General features: G+C 46.2%; 1 protein-coding gene across 1 annotated transcript; it reads left to right on the top strand.

The window, feature by feature from the left end:
* Positions 1 to 1,011: 1,011 nt before the first annotated feature.
* On the top strand, positions 1,012 to 17,813 carry LOC149330707 (uncharacterized). The gene is made up of 10 exons (XM_089559479.1): positions 1,012 to 1,062; positions 2,933 to 3,039; positions 4,702 to 4,792; positions 6,046 to 6,207; positions 9,352 to 9,487; positions 10,787 to 10,884; positions 12,554 to 12,679; positions 16,455 to 16,741; positions 17,073 to 17,339; positions 17,771 to 17,813. Exons 1-10 carry the CDS (start codon positions 1,012 to 1,014, stop codon positions 17,811 to 17,813), a joined length of 1,368 nt encoding a protein of 455 aa, XP_089415605.1.
* The last annotated feature ends 463 nt before the right edge of the window (positions 17,814 to 18,276 follow it).

Here is an 18,276-nt window from a genome sequence, read left to right as displayed (position 1 = left end):
TGTACCTGCACGGCAAACTGATTTAGCAACAACTACATGGGCGAACAAAAGAATGGACGCATAATAAAGCCGTTCGGACAGGCGCTAGCTCTCTGCTACTACCTGTGCTGCCACAGGTTCGATCAGCTCGAACCTTTAGCTGCTCCACTATATAACGTACTTGAGCAAACAAGCCAGATTTCAATTGTGACAATAAGAGGCAAGACTGGTCTATAACGAAAGTGTGTGTCGAACATCGTTTCGCACACAACTGCTGTGTAGACATGGCACCGGGTACATCGATCGCAGGTATAAATGGAGAGGCATGCCCTCGGACAAATTGTTGACTGGATATGCTGGCAGCGGCTGGGAAAGCAAGGCTTCGAATCGATTGCAACAGCTTCTCACGTCTGATGCCTCGTACGTTCAAGGCTTTCGACACGAACAGAGTGGGACATTACAGATGCTTGTCAGCCTCGAAGCGGACGGCCTAAGAAACTTTTGCACCTACCCTGTGAAGCGAGACAGACTTAAAGGAGGTCGAACAATCCTAGCTGCAATGCCCGTATTGATACGAACAACATGTCAGAGTATACAGCGAGTTGGCCGTACAAAATCATCTGAGCACAGAACTTAAATGGCTTTTTTTCGGAATAGCACATGAGACTCACAGAAACATGATATGATCGTGCTGTGTTGTTGCAGAGTTCGCACTTGAATTAGTTTACATGTTCTTCGAAGTCGTCGAGACCTTGAAAGATTGGGCGATAATCAACTGAAACGAATTGGAGAGGCCAGCGCGAAAGGCTTGAACCTTGCTGGAGGAGGTCGGCTGGATGGTTTTTAGGATGAACGCTTCTGTCCCATTACAGGTATAAAAGCGCCGGCTGGAAAACGAATTCACTCCTTTGCTTTGCGTTGATACTCGCGACGGACAGGCGGGAGACGGCCAAGCGAGTCTTAAGTTTTCACAGGACCCCAGACAGTCATCTGCGTGCTTAAAGTTACTTTACCACTCGGGAGAAGAGTGCAATGGCCAAGGAAGATTTCGGAAACCTTGTCCTTAAGGTTGTCAAAGGTCCGGTAAGTGTCTCTAAGTGCATAGTGCGAAGGCTGAACTTTTAGTCTGGTCTTCTAGTCCAAAATTTGGTTTCCATTGGCAAAATGCAAGGAAGAGAAATAGGAGAGAAGTTGGGATGAAGGGTGCGATAGGAGGTTTCGGGCCAGAGTGTTGATAAACCCTGCTAGAGAGTGGCTTTTGAAGAGAACGATGCTATGCTGAACTGCCTCTGTGGATGACTATGGTTATGTCCATAAAAATGTTGGACGCTACAGCGTCGATATCTCAGGACTTATCCTTATTACAAACTGCTCGTTCGTTTATATTATTTTGACAAGCTATTACATTAAGTGGCACGCAAAGCTATCATGGTCAATCACAGCCAACAGGTGGTATAACGTATAGATTTTGTGAAAAGTAAACAGTCCAATGCATTTGTCTCAAAACCGTGTAGTGGAGCTTTCGTAGTGCCTGTGTAAACAAGTTTCGGAGGCATGAGGAGTAAGGCTTCTCTCACGTTCAAGATATTTGAGGCGTTGCCTATGTGTTAAGAATCACGCCGCGTCTCGCAAATGAAAACCTTGCCGGCTCTGTACTTTTGGCGACTGTAGCTGTGATATACCACCGCGTGCAGTACAGTGGGATTGGTGCTGGAGTTATGAAATATTATCTGCAATTATCACGCAGTAATATCGACCTCTGGGTGAGCATTCAGTGGCGCACAACCTGTGGCAGCACCCTTCGAGCATGCCTGCAGCGGTGGCCTAGTCATTTGAGCATCTGCCTTGCATGCAGGAGGTGCGAGGTTCGATCCCCAGTGCCGCTGGGTGCCCACCGAGGATAGAAGGGGTACAAGCTTCCCCTGGTCTGGTACTCGGCTTAATCAGGTTGAAAGGCTTGTGGAAAGATGGGTCTTTGATCCCACCCTGAGTAGAACAAAAAGCTTGTGCCATGGCGCTCTTTTCCCTTAGATTCTCTCGTGCCATAAAAATTCACTAGCATCATCACCCTTCGAGCATAATAAATAAAGTTGTTTAGTAGATTGTGCTGTCATGAATATGTGAAAAAATAATATCCGGCGATTTTTTCAAACTCGCACGTTTCTCCGTGTCATACATCTGCGTACGCTGGTTAAAAAAAAACGGCCATTGGTCAGATTCTTTCGGATTCGTTCGCATGGCGCCGACGCGTCAGTAAGTTACGCACCGTCGGCGAACTTGTGCATGCGTCCGTAGTCCGGAGATGGGGCCGAGTGAGTAAGGCCATTGGAGGAGCCCAAACCTATGAGCGTACATAAAGCGGCGAGAGGAGGGAGGAAGGCGAAAAAAGCATTTTTTTTTTCTGTGTTTTATGGCCAGGAAGTCATGTGTTGATAAACTGTTACGTTCTTTGTTAAACTTTGTAAAAAAAAAAATGCACCGTAGAACAATGCCGTGGCAGTGTCGGTTTCTTCCATAGTTCCCTGTCAATTTGCGCCTTTTTTTTCTTTTGAGATATGAAAATGGCGCTCTTTGTTAGAAACGTACATGTCGTGTACTTTGCTTCCGGGCTAGAAAAAAAATTCTTTTCACATGTTTTTCTAAGTGCATTGGAGATGCTTTAACATGTTGAAATCATTAAATTATTCTGCCATCTTATTAAAAAGTAAGCATATTGGACGTCAAAAGCAAAATGAAAAACACTTTTACGCATCATAGTAATATTTGTGAACAAAAATACCTTAAAATGATTCTTGCATCGGAATGTTCAACTCTTCATTTTGCAATCAAATTACAGGCAACTTTTTTGGGCGGACGAAAACGAACTAATAACTGCACTGTGCGTTCGTACCTGAATATCTCCGGGCGATGTACAGTCGGTGATTTTTTTTTTAATATCGCGATTTGGTCCAAGTTCGACTACTTTCCATACACGATGGGAGTGATGAAAGATGGCAAGAGGCAAGTCTACGGCCTGACGGGATCACTCTTCGGAAACATTACAGCCTCTCTGAACATCAGGTAAGAAGACGTTTTGATTGGGCACGTGCTAAGATTCATGATCGCTAACTTAAAAAGATTGCTGAAGTTCGGTAGAAGTCCTTTCAAATCAATATTGAGGAAGTGAGCAGTTGCACACTGATAAAGCTGAAAAGATAATGCGTCAAAACATTCGCTCATGGTTAGAACGCCGCACCATGTGGGAGCATAACAATTAGAAAACGTATTTTTCTTGCGTTTGGATGTTTTTCATAGAATTATCTGAGACGCATTAGGCTATGTTTTCGTCAACAGTACATTGCTTTGTGTTGTATGAAAATGGTTTCACGTGCACACGATAAAAACAATGTGGGTGGACGCAGTAACTTGACAACTGCTTCGATAGCAAACGGAGCTCTGCCACTTGGAAACGGCGGAACTTCTGCAGAGTTAGCATGAACGAAACAAAATCACCTTTTGGAGCCGTAATAAAAGATTGATGTCGATTGCATGAAATTTCCTCATGATTTTTATGCGTCTCATAGAAAAAATTGCGCCTCTCCCGTAACCGAGAGTAGAGTAAGCATGAAATGTTTACGGGCCTAACACAGGCTCCATTGCTCGGCTTAAGCAGCTGTGACGGTGGCGGCATTGAAATCCAGGACGATGCAGAAGCGTACGCGGACACGACGAGACGCAGGCCTGACAAGAAAGTATATGCAGCGCGTTCGAATACTCCGCGAGCGTGTATACATTTGCCTGCCAGAGGGGGAAAGGGCTTGAAGGCCAAGCGGCCGGTCTTTTACATGCGTGAGTGTGGGACCTCAGCGCCATCCTTGGGGAGGGAGCGAAAGTTTTCCGCCGAAAGCTTTTCTCGTCCTGGAGCTCCCCTCTTTCTCTAAACGGCCTTCTCTCAAAGCCCCTAAAAGATCACGTATGACAACGAAGTGTATTGTGGCATGGATGTGCTTTTTCCACGCGTTATTAGAAATCGGAAATTATAATTACGTGCATTATCAAATGCACAGCTCGACTGATATCTGGATAAACATTGAGAATACACTGGCAGCAGTTATTTTTTGTGACTCGTTTGGAGAGCAACCGGCGCTTGTATGTCGGTCCCGTAGGAGGGCTTAGAGAGTCTCGTTGAATCTCGTTAAGTCTCGTACGGTGCCCGGATGTTCTCGTTTCAGAGCCCGGATGAGTGGAATTCAGTGCCCGGATGAGTGGATTTCAGTGCCCGGATGATGGCTCTCGGTCTCGGCGTGACGTCACCACAATGCCGACAACGGGAGCTAAAAGCATTTCATGCTTAAAAAGCCTGCACACGCACTAGAATTTGCATTGGGTGCTTAAACTGTTGTAGCGTACAGCGTTTGGTATGTGTAGATTTAGCAGTATAAATCCGAAAAAATAGATTTTTTCTTGCCTTAAAATATTTTAGCACTTGACACCATGACAGCGCAAAACGCAATCATTATTGAAATACTTAAAAAAAGTTGCATCTTTGTTAATTGTAACACTCTAAATTCGAGTCGGTTCATCGGGCTCCGAGGATAATCGTCTCTCTACGCTAACGCACTCATATATGAGCCCCAACGATCAAGCTCTGTTGAATGTCCATCCGCGCAAGTGCACATGATTTGCGTGGAGGAATAGAAAATGTTTGCTGCTTTGTACCAATCGATGCTTCGAATGATGCAGCTACGATGTGCTCGACACCGTTGACGCGTACTGGGGGAACCTCATGGACGATGGCAACTTCACCGGTGCCCTGGGAATGCTGCAGAGAAATGTTCGTGCCGCATTCTGTTTCTTTCTCTCTATGCCGTGGAGCCTAATTCTTGACAGATTACCAGAGCACGAATGGATACAGGGTAACCAGGAAGCGACACACACAAACGCATGTTGCCGTTGATGAAGGACTGCCGCGCGAGTGCCGTCCTTCTTCATCGGTCTTCATAAGTCATAGGTCGAAACATGCTCAGCCTGTACCTTTAGGTCAATTTCCCGTTTTACACACAGGCGTTTGGTGTGAATTCCTATTTGTCCGGACTATGTTTGTGCGCTAATTGTGCCTCACTGTGCTCCGTCACCTGCTTGGCTGTACATTGATTTAACTCGTCAATCACTAAGCATAGAGAGCACATAATTATCATTATCATCATCAGCCTATCTGCTCCCACTTTACGACAAAGGACTCTCCAAACGAACTTTAATCAAACCTCTCCTTTTGCACTCTGCGGCTCCCTATCATCGCAAACTTTCAAATCTCATCAACTCACATAACATTTTGCCGCCCTTCTGCTGGGTTTTCTTCTCTTGCAGTTGACAACGTTTCTTGAGGAACCGTCGATTACCTGCTCTCCCCAATGCTCCTCCCATGATCATTTTTTCGTTTCAATTTCAGCTAGGATTTCATATACTATTGAATCTTATAACATACTGTTTGCTATAACGTTACCCTTGTCACTGTCTAGCCACCATGGCGGCGCATGTAAATATAACTGAACTGATACCAGTAGAAAGCCTCCGCGGGGGCTCAGTGGTAATGGTGCTCGGCTACTGACCCAAAAGACGCGGGTTCGATCTCGTCCGAGGAGGTCGAATTTCGATGGAGGCGAAATTCTAGAGGCCCGTGTACTGTGCGGTGTCAGCGAACGGCAAAGAACGCCAGGTCGTCAAAATTTTCGGAGCCCTTCACTACGGCCTCCCTCATAACCTGAGTCGCTTTGGGATGTTAAACCACATAAACCAAACCAAACCAATACTTGTAGAGTCTAGCACAAGTACTACAAGGTAATAGGACATGATAGCTAAACAGGGAGGAGTAGCTGAAAATGAAAGAGTCGGCTGGGGAAGGGAGATTGGGAAATTAGCTGTGAAGGTGTGGCCGTGGCTTACTAAGGACATGACTAAATATAGACTAGTAGCAGAATTAAGGCTTTCACCTGCAGTAGACTTTGTGCGGTGGACAGTGACCACACTGACGATAGGTATTCAACCAGTATTATCGCCAGGCTTTGTACAGCGACACCCTGCACGCAGGAGGCGGATGTGGCCGTGGGTCCGTTCTCCTTGAAAGTGGACTACCTGCGCTACCTGTACGCTGCCGAGGCTCACATCTACGTAGATGTGCCCATCCTGAGCGCAATGCGCAGACCCTACCTCACCGGCGGCTTTTCCTCCACAGACTCCTTCCCACCGATGGTGAGCACTGTTGCCGTAGAACACATGAGAGCCCCTGAAGATTTGGGGCTTAACTCTGTAGCGTAGCCTCTGAAGCCGCAAAATATTACTAGTACAGTTGATATGAGGACAGTAATATATAAGCCGCATTGCCTGTAGGATACCATGATGAGCCTTGAAGTGCAACTCCGACGATTTCACGCTACAGCGTATATAGGTCGTTCGGTCGAAAAGACGTCGGCGTAGTAGTAGTCGGCACCGCGAGTCGGAAGTAATCAGGGTTGCGTAGAAGTCGCCGCAGAGTGTTCCGGATATTGTCATACAATTTGGCGTTTTGTGCAGCATAAATTTACCAGTTAAGTTAGAGCCTAGTTCGAGGGAGGGATTCGAACCGGTGACCTACAATCGGGGGACTCGGTGACCTATAATCGGAGGCTTTGTAAAAAAAAAATCGTATCATGCGCGGTTCGGATGTCCACCAAGATAACTGAGGCTGTTACTGCGTCATTTACTTTCCTAAAAAAAGCAATTTTCTATTTGTTCAAGGGGCAAGATGTCGCGCCGAACGGACGGTGGCATTCCGTGGACTCCCTGGCAGCACTGCAACACGCTGTAGCGTTTTACTCTTAAAGGCAAAGCATAAGCGTCCTCCAATTTATGTTTTTTACCATAGACAGTTAATGTCCATTCACCGCTACTTGTAACAATTCGATCATGAAGCAAACCCTTGAAGGCTTTCTTCTAAGAATACGCGCTTCATTTTTAAAAATACGAAAATAATAATTTTAAATAGGGGAGAAACTTTCAACCAAAACATACCTTCCGCTCGTGGCCCCGTGGGCTCCTTTGCGCCAGTTATGACGTCGCTAATGGCCGCGCTAATAGGAGATGAATAGGAAAGAATAGGAATAGGAATGTGAATAGGAGTGAGAACACCAAGAGGGAAGGCCGCGAGCTGATATCCACAGTTCTTTCTTCGTGCCCCCGACAGTGCAAGAGACGACTGTGTACACAACCTGAATATAAACGATTCAGCTTGGATCTTTTACCGGCCGCCACGAGAAAGACCTTATCGGAGGCATGCTCGGCGATAGCTGCAGGTAGTGGTTTTTCCCGTCTAAACCGTGTTGTCTAAGCCTTTGCGGTTTAGGAGTGAAATGCCATGCAACTGTAGTGAGCAAGAGGAGATCAGGAAGGGGCAACAGCGGGAAGCTGGTCCATAAGCCTGTACAGAAAACTTCAAGGCTTGTAGAAATACCAGGGCCGGGCACAAGAAATTGCATGACACGTAATGACCTGATGTTGCCGTTTAAGAAAGGTTACATCGGTAACCTGCATGCCTATCTTAACAATGGGCGGTCGAGTGAGCAATCTAAGTACGGCTCAAACACTAGTGCACTGAGTTCTTGAAATTCTTCGCTAGGTTTCCTTGCGCTGTTTACACACACCACCATTTAGGTGTAAGCGGTATATTTAATTAAACAACGCTATCCTTAGTATGACGGTGACTGAACTTCTCAAGAATCCGCATTCGATTTAATAATATTTCATAATTGATTTCCATTGAAGACGGTTGTGTCCCGGGCATATGTAGTGTCCAATGATAAACCTCAACGCGATTGAGCAATCTCTAGTTTATCCTCAAGTATGTTTGTACCTGTTCACTTCTTGAAGGAGTTTACGCAGTGTTAATTCCCTAAAATAGGACACCTTGCAAATATCTGCCAAACTCACAACCAGTTAATTGTTCTTTGCATTTGCCTCCTAGAGAAATGAGCGGCTTAAAGACATTGTGTGTTGACTTTATGAGTTACGGCGCACAGCGTCCGACCTCCGCAACCTCCTGTAGTACAGTTCCGCTAAACAGAAGTCCTCCTTGAGGAATAGGCTGCATTTATAGCACTCGTCGGGGATCAATTGAGACGCCGAAGAGCATAAACCCATTTTGTGAAGCGCTTTGTTTGTCCGCGAAGGCACTCCATTCGCCTTTTCTGAATGATTCGCGTAAGGGTATATGCTTGGGCTTGTTGGTTCATATTTGTTGTCTGTCCTTCTGTGTCCTTGTCTCTTTGCGCTACGTTTTTACCTTTCAATTCGCGTAAATTCCCCCACAAAACACCAGGGAAACCATTCACTTCAGGAACCACAACTGACAAATTGTGAACCCACGAAACTTGTCAGCCAACGAGTAGCCGTTTCTTCTGTACCGTCCTAAACTGTGCCAAGTTTTACGCCATCATATATTATACAGTTGGTCGTAAAATATCTTGTTTGACCGCATGAATCGATAAAATGGGAAAGCGGGGGGAAGGGGGGGGGCTACATTTAAAACTCTTTTGCGGGGAGGTCATCTTTTTTTTTTTTTTCAGGCCGTAAAGGAACGGCTTTTCTTCTTGGCCCCTTTGACAATGTGTACGTCATTTTGTGAAAAACAAATAAAATGAATGAAAAAAAACTAAGCTGCTCTCAGCCATGTAAATTCGCATAGACAATTTTAATTTCGAGGATAATGTACAGTACAAATTTTATTGACATCGGTGACCATCTAGAATCCCCTGGAGTTGCCCTTTAAGTTCGGAGGAAATTCCACCTTGACCTCCTTCAGTAAATGTATTTTTTACCTATCACCTTAATTACGTTAGGCTTTCAAGTATAATAACAATAAGCTGATCTCTAGAGCCACCACACACAGTACACTGTATTTCTGTGCAGTTGCATGCTAAACATGGTCAGTGACTGGGGTAAAAAGCATCTTTGTTTTGCAAATGACTGCAGCAAATTTTCTGTTAGAACTGTTAGCTGAATATAGCATGTCTACGAAAGCGAGCGGCTCGGTTTTTTCAGTTATAACTCATCTACTCCTGCAGGCAATGTTAACTTAACGGCTAGGAACACGATGAGCATCAAATGAAAGTGTGCTCATACTAAGGCCAGATCCTATGCTTTCGGCATAACAGCTGGGGATCTCATTCTCGCTTTGTAATTTCCTGGGAGAATGCCTTGACCAATCACCTTAACCTCTCCTGTTTTCTCTATTTTATCAACAATGAAATAAAAGAAGAGGGACCTAAATTACTCACGAAACAGAGCTAGCTAAGGCGAACTGTGGTGCTTCATTGATGCCTCGTAATTCTTTTGTTCCTTTTTTTCTTTCCGCAAAAATAGACGATGTCGCTGCTCTTTGTGTTCATGGCGGTGTTAGTGTTCCTCTCCGCCTGGTCACTCGTTCGCGCAAACCAATCATGGATGTCTACTGTGAAAGTGGTGTTCTGGATTTACGCCGAGTCTCTCCTCATGAAATGTAAGTACCTAATTAGGGCACGTAATTGTGCTAGTTGATGCACTCTTCGCAATACCTTATAGTGACAATACCGGATATGGGCCGATATTTTTAGGCCAGCACCCGGGGACCGATATCTATCAACCTTGGGCGGCTAATGTGCATTTCACTGTTCGTAGTGTAAATGCCCCGAATCAACGTCACTTATTCGAAGAGAAAAGTAATTACTTTTGTGCATGCTGTTTCGGTCTACACTCAGTCCGTCATGGACTTTTGAGGTCGAAAATTACCGCAGAAAGGTTGCAGTAGAGGCAGCCACCCATGTTACAGCCCCCTACGATTTTTCGGAAGAGCCACAATATGGAATCCGGTTTCCGGTCAGCCATCAAGTGGCAGGTCACGGCGCGGTTCTATGCCGCTATGACTTGCGGTCTATCACGTTCCGTTCTGCACCCATCTCTCATTCATCCTCTTTCTGATGGCATGGATGACGTCAAGACGCTTTTCTTTAATTTTCAAAGCCATGCGCCACATGGCGGCAGACAAAGGAACCAGAAGCGTTTGTTCGGACTGCTGGTAATGTTGAGCACCAAGTGTATAAGAGAATGCGCACGACGGACATGCAATGGTAGATTCCTTGCTTTCCTGGCAAACAAGTATATTTTCTGGACTGTCGCTGGCTTTTCAAAATCGGTACCTAATGGTTTCGATGAAAGCCAGATCAATCAGTTTTTGTGAATCAAGCCCTCTTTTATTACTCTTTGCTCCGCTCGTCCATCCACTAGAGTTCGGGCCGGCTGCACATATGGTATGAGAGTAGCTAGAGCGCCCCATTACTAGCTTCGTACCATGAAAAATGGGAAAATGAAGTTTGCTTCTCTTCTTCGTGACACAATGTCTTAAAAGAAGCATTTGGCAGCCGCGGCAGCACCTCACAATGAGACACAAGTCTCCGCTTAACATAAGCGGTTTCACATCGCTAGCAGTTAAGAGACGTGTCCAAGAAGGTACCCGTGTGAATGGAGTGATGTGGGTAGCATTCTATAGCAAATCCCGCAGCATAAATCTTATAGTATACACAAGAAAACCTTGCTTCGCCACTAGTCGCCACTGGTGGCCATTGCCATGTATGAGGTTTCTTAGCGGACAATCATATTTTCATCTCTGGTTTGCGTCTATTTTCGAGCCTCCACATGTGGCACATAGGCAGTTCTTTTTCTCATTGGGAACTTTGTAATCCTGTACCTAGTTTGTGTGATCGGGATCAGCACCTGCATGTTGCCATGAAGGACCCCCTTATTGCTGTGCTCCTGTGCCCAGCCACAAGCACTAGTCCCTTGAAGACCACGGCATCACGGATTCTATTCCTTGCTTGGATGATCGCCACATTCGTCATCGGCCAGTACATCACGGGTCAGGTGAGTGACACGCGAAGATACAACGCCTTAAAGCATTTATAAATGTCAAAAAGCATAAATTGTTTATTTAAATGAATTTCATTTCTTTCATAGATACATAGAGCTTATTAACATGATCTTTGAATCTGGGCGGTGGAAAATGCCCCCTTGCCTAATAAATTAAGATGACCTTTAAATTTACTTCGTTTCTTTCTTTTTACTTTCGTTGTGGTTATTCCCGATTATTTTCTAAGAACCTAAACCCTTTCTGGCGCCGCGAGCGATTATTCTAAGGAATTTTAATTTTTCCGTCCAGATATTCTATGCAAGCCACAAGTAAGGTAATTTGTCTCATTTCCAGGAGAAAACATCGACCATAGTTAATCTAAGGACATGCAGGAAATTGGGTACAAGGTGTCAGAATCAGTGTAAATCGTAACATCGAAGCAGCAGATAATAGGATCCATACTGTTTATTTAGAAGGAGCACATCGTGCTAAAACCACAGAATAAAGCGTATTATAAACGCTCCCAAAAAACGTCTGGATGAAAATGGCAGCGGACATGCTACGAAGATCACTGTTATGCGTATTGTTGTTTAATGTTAAGACAATATTCCTGATAGAATATAAACACTGTGAGGAATATTATTTTAAGAGACCTATGTACTGTGCGATGTCAGTGCAGGTTAATAACCCCAGGTGGACGAAATTTCTGGAGCCTTCTTGGAGACGTGTCCAAGAAGGTACCCGTGTGAATGGAGTGATGTGGGTAGCATTCTATAGCAAATCCCGCAGCATAAATCTTATAGTATACACAAGAAAACCTTGCTTCGCCACTAGTCGCCACTGGTGGCCATTAAGCCGCCATAAACCAATAAAATATAAAGTGTGTTAGATTAGTCAAGACAAAAAGCATCACTGCCACCTGTTGCATGCCCCTAAAAGAACTCTAAATTTGCAATGGAGACAACTGTGTAGAAAAGGCTTTAAAGGGTGAAAGATATTGGGCGGTGGAAAGAGCGGCACGCATATTGGGTAATAATTTGGATCAAAATGGCAACCGCTCCCAGCCGCACTATATGCTGTGACCTTTCCATATAAAGCGCCCGTTTCCGTTTGGCGGGGCCAACAGAATTAAGTACTGCTGCATAACGGTGGGCCGTTACGCATAACTGGAATGAATGCCTAACAAATCTACACTCCAGTAATGAATCTCTTATATCTCTTTTCATTTCCGGAAAAACTTGCCGCAGGTCAGACCAACGAGGCCTTTTTTCAGATGCCTGCCCTTTCCATTCCTTACCTGAAGTGCTCCTTAAAACGGTTACATAGCTACTTTAAAACCTTTAATCATATGGTAATTCACGAAATACATTGCGAGCAAAAGTAAAACGAATGCACCGAAGACTGCAATGATACTCAGTGATGGTCCTCAGTTCTTGGACCCTATGCGCTGAGCAATAATCTGGAGTCTGGTAACGAGCGGCCCCAAGTGGCACTGCTAATCGGCTCGACCCAATACTGGAAACGTATTTGCAAAGGCTGCGCTTACAAAAGACCAGGGAGAGGCCATCTTTTTACAACACTGGGCCGATTACCTGTGCCGCTTGGGGCGTCGTGTACCTTCTAATCGCGTGCAGCCAGGACTCCGTATATATCTGTTTTCACACTTATTTTTTCCCGCCGCAGGTTAAGGCTGCCCTGCTGATCCGATCTCCTGCGCCCCGCATCGACACCTTGGAGCAGATGCTGGAAAAGCGGCCCCCCATTCGCCCAGTGACGTTGACGGCCACGCCCCTGATGAACATGCTGAAGGTAGGGCTTGTTGTAGAGCTTGTTGGTACAGTACTCGATGCACTTCTCTAAAGCGCGCGTAGAGCGCACCAAAGGTTATGCGGTTGTCGTATACAAATGACCTAAGCCAAGAAACAATATTTTATCGTGAAACAACCTTTGTAACAATAGTGGGGGTCTCCTCATGGGATCAAAAGATTGCAGGTATATTTTTGTTGCGCTTCCCATGAGAGTGCTCCTGTTGAGGCCCATGTGTTCTTCAGGGCAGACATGTGCTAATATACGGGTGCTTCTCCGCTGTCCTGGTGGGCTAAGACCGTATGTACAGCCTTTGTCAAAAGTAACCAGGCTGCATGGTTTGCTTCTCATTGGTGTGGTATAGTCTTTACGGCTTTCCCTAAGGTCGAAAAGTTCTTTGAAGGTGAGGACAGGTGTTTTCCTTACCATAAAGAGATTTAGAGCTCGAGGGCTAGCATAATAGTTTAAATATACGACTGAGAAGCAAAACCATGCAGCCTGGTTACTTTTGACAAAGACTGTACCTAGGGCACTTTTCAGAAAAATGCGCAAACTGCGAACTTAGGGCCACCCTGGATCACATACTATGGGAGCGTCCTCATGCTCCTCGGGAGGGACGGCACATAAAGTCGAAAGATTAATGGGAGGCCTTACTACTGAGCTCCAACCTGGAGACTCAACTACAACCCGACCGGCTGGCCGAAGCCGCCGCGGAGAGTCAAAACATTTCAGCCGTTGTCAAGGCGGGTAGCCCTTTAGCTACCCTCTTTCTGTTGGATGTTAAAAGTTTTCCTATCCTATTCAATCAGGAAAGGAGGATTTAGAGTCAACAGGAAAATGGCGCAAAAGACGTGGACAAAAGAGACAAACACGACAGGACCAGCGCCAACTTACAACTGAATTTTATTTCGCACCAAACCCGCCTTTATGTAGGCCAACACGCCCTAACATCCGTGTAATCACGCACAGGCAGTAGAAAAGAAAAGATAGCGACCACTGGTCGCTATTGCGCTTCATGTGCTAGATATCTTACTGTGATCTTTTCTACTGCCTGTGCGTGATTACACGGATGTTAGGGCGTGTTGGCCTACATAAAGGCGGGTTTGGTGCGAAATAAAATTCAGTTGTAAGTTGGCGCTAGTCCTGTCGTGTTTGTCTCTTTTGTCCACGTCTTTTGCGCCATTTTCCTGTTGAATCATGAACCAACTAGCCCAAACTAGAGTTCTTCTTGAGGATTTAGAGAGAGTTGGCTCTATACTTAAAGAACAACTGCAGCGCAAAAACCATGTTCACATCAGAAAGACATACACACGCACCCACAGCATTTGTCCGTGTGTGTTTGTGCCTTCATAATGTGAGCGTGGTTCTTGGGCTACATTATGTATGAGGCTAATATCTCTTTTGATATGAAGTAATTCCTTAGACCACGTCGCGAGCTGCATAAGGAACGGTGGCCTTTTTCTCGGCGTTTTGCGTGAGCACAGGTGCAGCCAGACACAGGATAAGCGTACACGCTGCGATGGCTTGGCTAAGTGATTACTGCGTTCAGCTGTTCTGCCCAAGGAAGCTAGATAAAATTTGGACCGCGGTGCTCTCCTTTCACTGGGTGCGAAATGTCAAACATGTTCGGGTGCTGCGAGATGTCAATAAATTGTAAGTTGTAGGTTTCCGAACAACACTAGGTGCTGTACGACATCAAAAATTTGTAAATTGTGGGGGTCGACGTCCCGTCTGCTATGAAGGACACCGTAGTGAACAGCTCAGGATGAATTCATACCCCCTGGGGTTCCTGATTAGCATGGCCTTAAATCGCACTGCACACGGGCGCCTTTTGCATTTCGCCTGAACAGAAACGCGGCTTCCCCGGCCGGGATTGTACCCGGCTCCTCCGGCTGAGTAGCCGAGCGCCCTAATCACTAAGCCATCGCGGCTGGTTGTGTGATGCCAGTCCACGTTGAACAACCACAGGTGTTCTAATAGTCCGGAGCCTTCCGTTAAGGTGCCTCTCATGGCCCATACGCAGCTTCTGGAGGTTACATTCCACAAACCATAAGGTTATCTCAGGAAGAGAAATTTTGCCCAAAGAGGTGCACACACACTAACTAAGGGGGCACAAGACAAGGCTGCGCGGCTACTACCCTTTAAGAGCCGGGCTATGGAATGTCCTACGGCCACTTTTGCAGTGCATGGCATGCTTACATGTGCTCTCCACGACAAATACAAAGTGAAAATGTCTTATTTTTCAGCAACTACAGAACTGCTCCATGTGGCTTTGGTACTTCGTATTCGGGCTGTGTCCCTATTCGCGCCATAATCTTGTTCCTAAGCATGCTCAGGTGTTCACGTATCTGTCAAGAGCGCTCCAACAGAAGAACGTTCGAGAAGCAGTTGTCCCGCCCTTGTGAATTTGATATTACTTGTAATATATGAAATGCATCGCACTTTTATATTTTGAATCTGACGTGTCTTGTCTTCAGTGCCTGCTCGCCTTATTCCATACATTTAGACGCAAAGTAGGTCAGTGCAAGTCAATCTACCTCTGGTGCACCCTTAAATTGGCGCATAGCGCCTCGGATGTACAGTCTTTGTCAAAAGTTTAGAGCCCAGGGGGTTTGCTCCTTGATGCTTTGCTTTGCTCGTAATGCGACCTCAGCGTCCCAAGTCTCCTGAAGGTAAGATTTTATTGCGACAGCAATACTACTTGCACTTTCCAGGGTGACCACCATCGCGCCGCGGCGGTGACCACTATTGACCTTCATTTGACCTTGATTGCATTATTTGGATTAGATTGGATTACATTGGATTACATTAGATTGGATTGGGCTGGACTGGACTGGACTGGATTGGATTGGATTGGATTGGACTGGATTGGATTGGATTGAATTGGATTGGATTAGATTAGATTACATTAGATTAGATTACATTGGATTGGATTCGATTGCATTGGATTGAATTGAATAGGAGTGGATTGAATTGGATTGGATTGGAATGGAATGTATTGGATTGGACTGGATGGGATTGGATTGTATAACCGATGCATCACCATAAGTCTAACCACAAGCACCACCACCAGCTACATTACCAGCTGTACCATGGCTTAGGTACGGATATTGCTTTCGCAATTACCGGGCTTAACCAAGCTAAGCCACAGCGAATTTTTTTTGGTCCTGCTCTCTCCAATGCGTAGGACTTCCATTAGTGCTACAGGAGCGCCACAATAGTGCTTAGAAGCAAACCCCCTGGGCTCTAAACTTTCGACAAAGGCTTTACTACACACACCCACAAACCCATGCAACAGTTTGTCATGTTCTCATTCCCACTACTGGCCATCCTCGATGATGCCATTATTAATGCGAAAGCATTAGATGGCTAGGCATGTGGACGCCGGAAGTGCCTGCAAAATGGATCACCGGAAGTTGGTACCCTGTGACTTCACTGGGGTCCTCGTTCACCAGATTTGATAGTGATAGTGATAGTTGGTGATAGCGATGATGATGATAGTCATGGATATAGGTAACGATAGTGATCGCGATGATGATAATACTGATAGCGATGATAATGATAGCCAGATCAAAAAGGCCGTGGGTTTCGGTCCCACAGAGGTAGTGGGTTCGAGTACCGCAAAAGGCCGTGGGTTCCAGTCCCATGGAGGTCATGAGAAATGAAAAAGGAAGGGAGAAAGAGAGGAAAGGAAAAGGCTTTCGCATTTACGCTGTTCAGCTGACTTCAGAGCCATGCTGTAATTACTTCTCTCCTGGCCGCTTCTTCAATTGCGCAGCTGTCGGGTCTGGACTCGTACCGTGCCTTGCACGACCGCATCGTGAGCATGCGCAGCGAGCTACCGCACAGCGTGATCTACTCGGAGCGCACCCTGCGTCAGGTGGTGGCCGGCGAAGCAATCATCATCATGGACGCCATGGGCAACCGGGTGTTCGTGGCCCCCTTCTGCGATGCCCTGCAGCCGGCCTTCTTCCACGTGTCGCGCCAGCGTCTGGAGACGGCCGACTTCCGCTGGTACATGAACAAGCGTCTCGACCCTCGCCTCGTCATCGCCATGGACCGCAGGTGGGAAGCGACGATTGTTAACAAAACGTTCTTTATCATTCCAGGAGAGATGCAAACTATAATCTGTCACTCTGTTTCTTGGTATCTCTGTTGCTTTGTATCCTATTTTTCCTTTTTGCGTTTTCAAGCCACCTGCCACCTTTCACGTCTCTTGACCTCCCTCTCTCGACCAATAAGGATGGCCCATCAGGGCAGGTTGTGATGACGTTCAATGTCACATGGCCTTTCTCGACAAATCATGGAATTTAGTTGCGGAGAAACCGGAAAATGCATGGCGACTACCTAAATGCGATCGCATTAATAAGTATTTTTCTCTTCCTTTGCCATGTAGGATTCGCTGGCTTCAGGAAGCCGCCGTGCCTTTCATGCTCCCGCACGAAATATTCCGCAAGCCAGCCACCTGCTTTCTAGATCACAGCGGAGGAAGCGGCGGACGCTCAGCGGCAGGCCAGTACGAAGTGCTCCACCTCGAAGACCTGCGAGCTGCTTTCCTCGTCTTGCTGTGCTCGCTGGCAGCCGCACTTTGCGTGCTACTCCTCGAGTTGGTCGCCCACAAGTGTTTCCATCACCGCCAGCTCAAAGGGAAGAGAAGCCTTGCGTAAGCAGTAGGAAATGTAACCATAACCGGATGCAACTCAATAAAGAAGGGATATATTGTCCTCAAGGGAAGCTCTCCATCCATGGCATCTACCGATTTTCATTACGTCCTGAAGAACCGCATTGTACCTGCTAACATGCCATCTCACAGAGTCGATAGGTGCGAGAGATGTGATCGCAAATGCTCCTGAAAGGAGGCCTTAAGCCAATGCCGTCGGCTTGCTGTCATGACGTGGAGGTAGATCTCAATGCAAGGAGATTGGTTGCGAAGTACTGTCAATGCGCAGAAACAATTAATCGGAGGGCTCCCTCTAAAGTGCACAAGAAGCTTTGTTCTTGGGTTGTACCCGGCTAAAGGGGGACATCTGGACGTGTTAAGAGTTGTGTGTGGCATGGCTCGATGAAAGCTGCTACGTTCTTCACCCTTTGCAGGGTCGAAGTAGTGGCAGTTAGTGACGCCTTCACTGATGTCTGATTCACACTGATCCTGCCGCTTACGATTGTTGCACGTTGGATACCAAGTATGACTTTTTCAATATTTCGTATACTTTGACTGCTTTGTACGCCCGTCTTGTACAATGAATTGTACTTGTGAGCTTGGCTGAGATCCGTCATGTAGAGAGAAGAGTACATGACGTATCACGGGTTACGCCACTCACGCATAGGTTACGTGACAAGCGCACACTTCAACTACCAGAGAACCGGCGAGCTCGTCTGTGCCACATGGTCTTATGACGCTACGCACTCCGTTGACGAATCAGCGCTCGGCCATGTCACGTGACACGGCTACTTGACAACTGTCTCTACTAAGAAAAGTTCGAAAGAGATCGGTTGTAAGTTCTTTACGTTTGCCGGGTGTTTGTCACTCGCTAGAATCCATGGTCCGGGCAAACTTCGCCCTCCTCAGAATTTTCACAGGAGAATGACATGGTTCCGAG

Source organism: Amblyomma mixtum, chromosome 9 (assembly GCF_055824585.1).
Source record: "Amblyomma mixtum isolate Tamu chromosome 9, ASM5582458v1, whole genome shotgun sequence".
NCBI lineage: Eukaryota > Metazoa > Arthropoda > Arachnida > Ixodida > Ixodidae > Amblyomma > Amblyomma mixtum.
The sequence above is the reverse complement of the archived record's forward strand: the minus strand, read 5'-3'. Positions and strand labels throughout refer to the sequence as shown.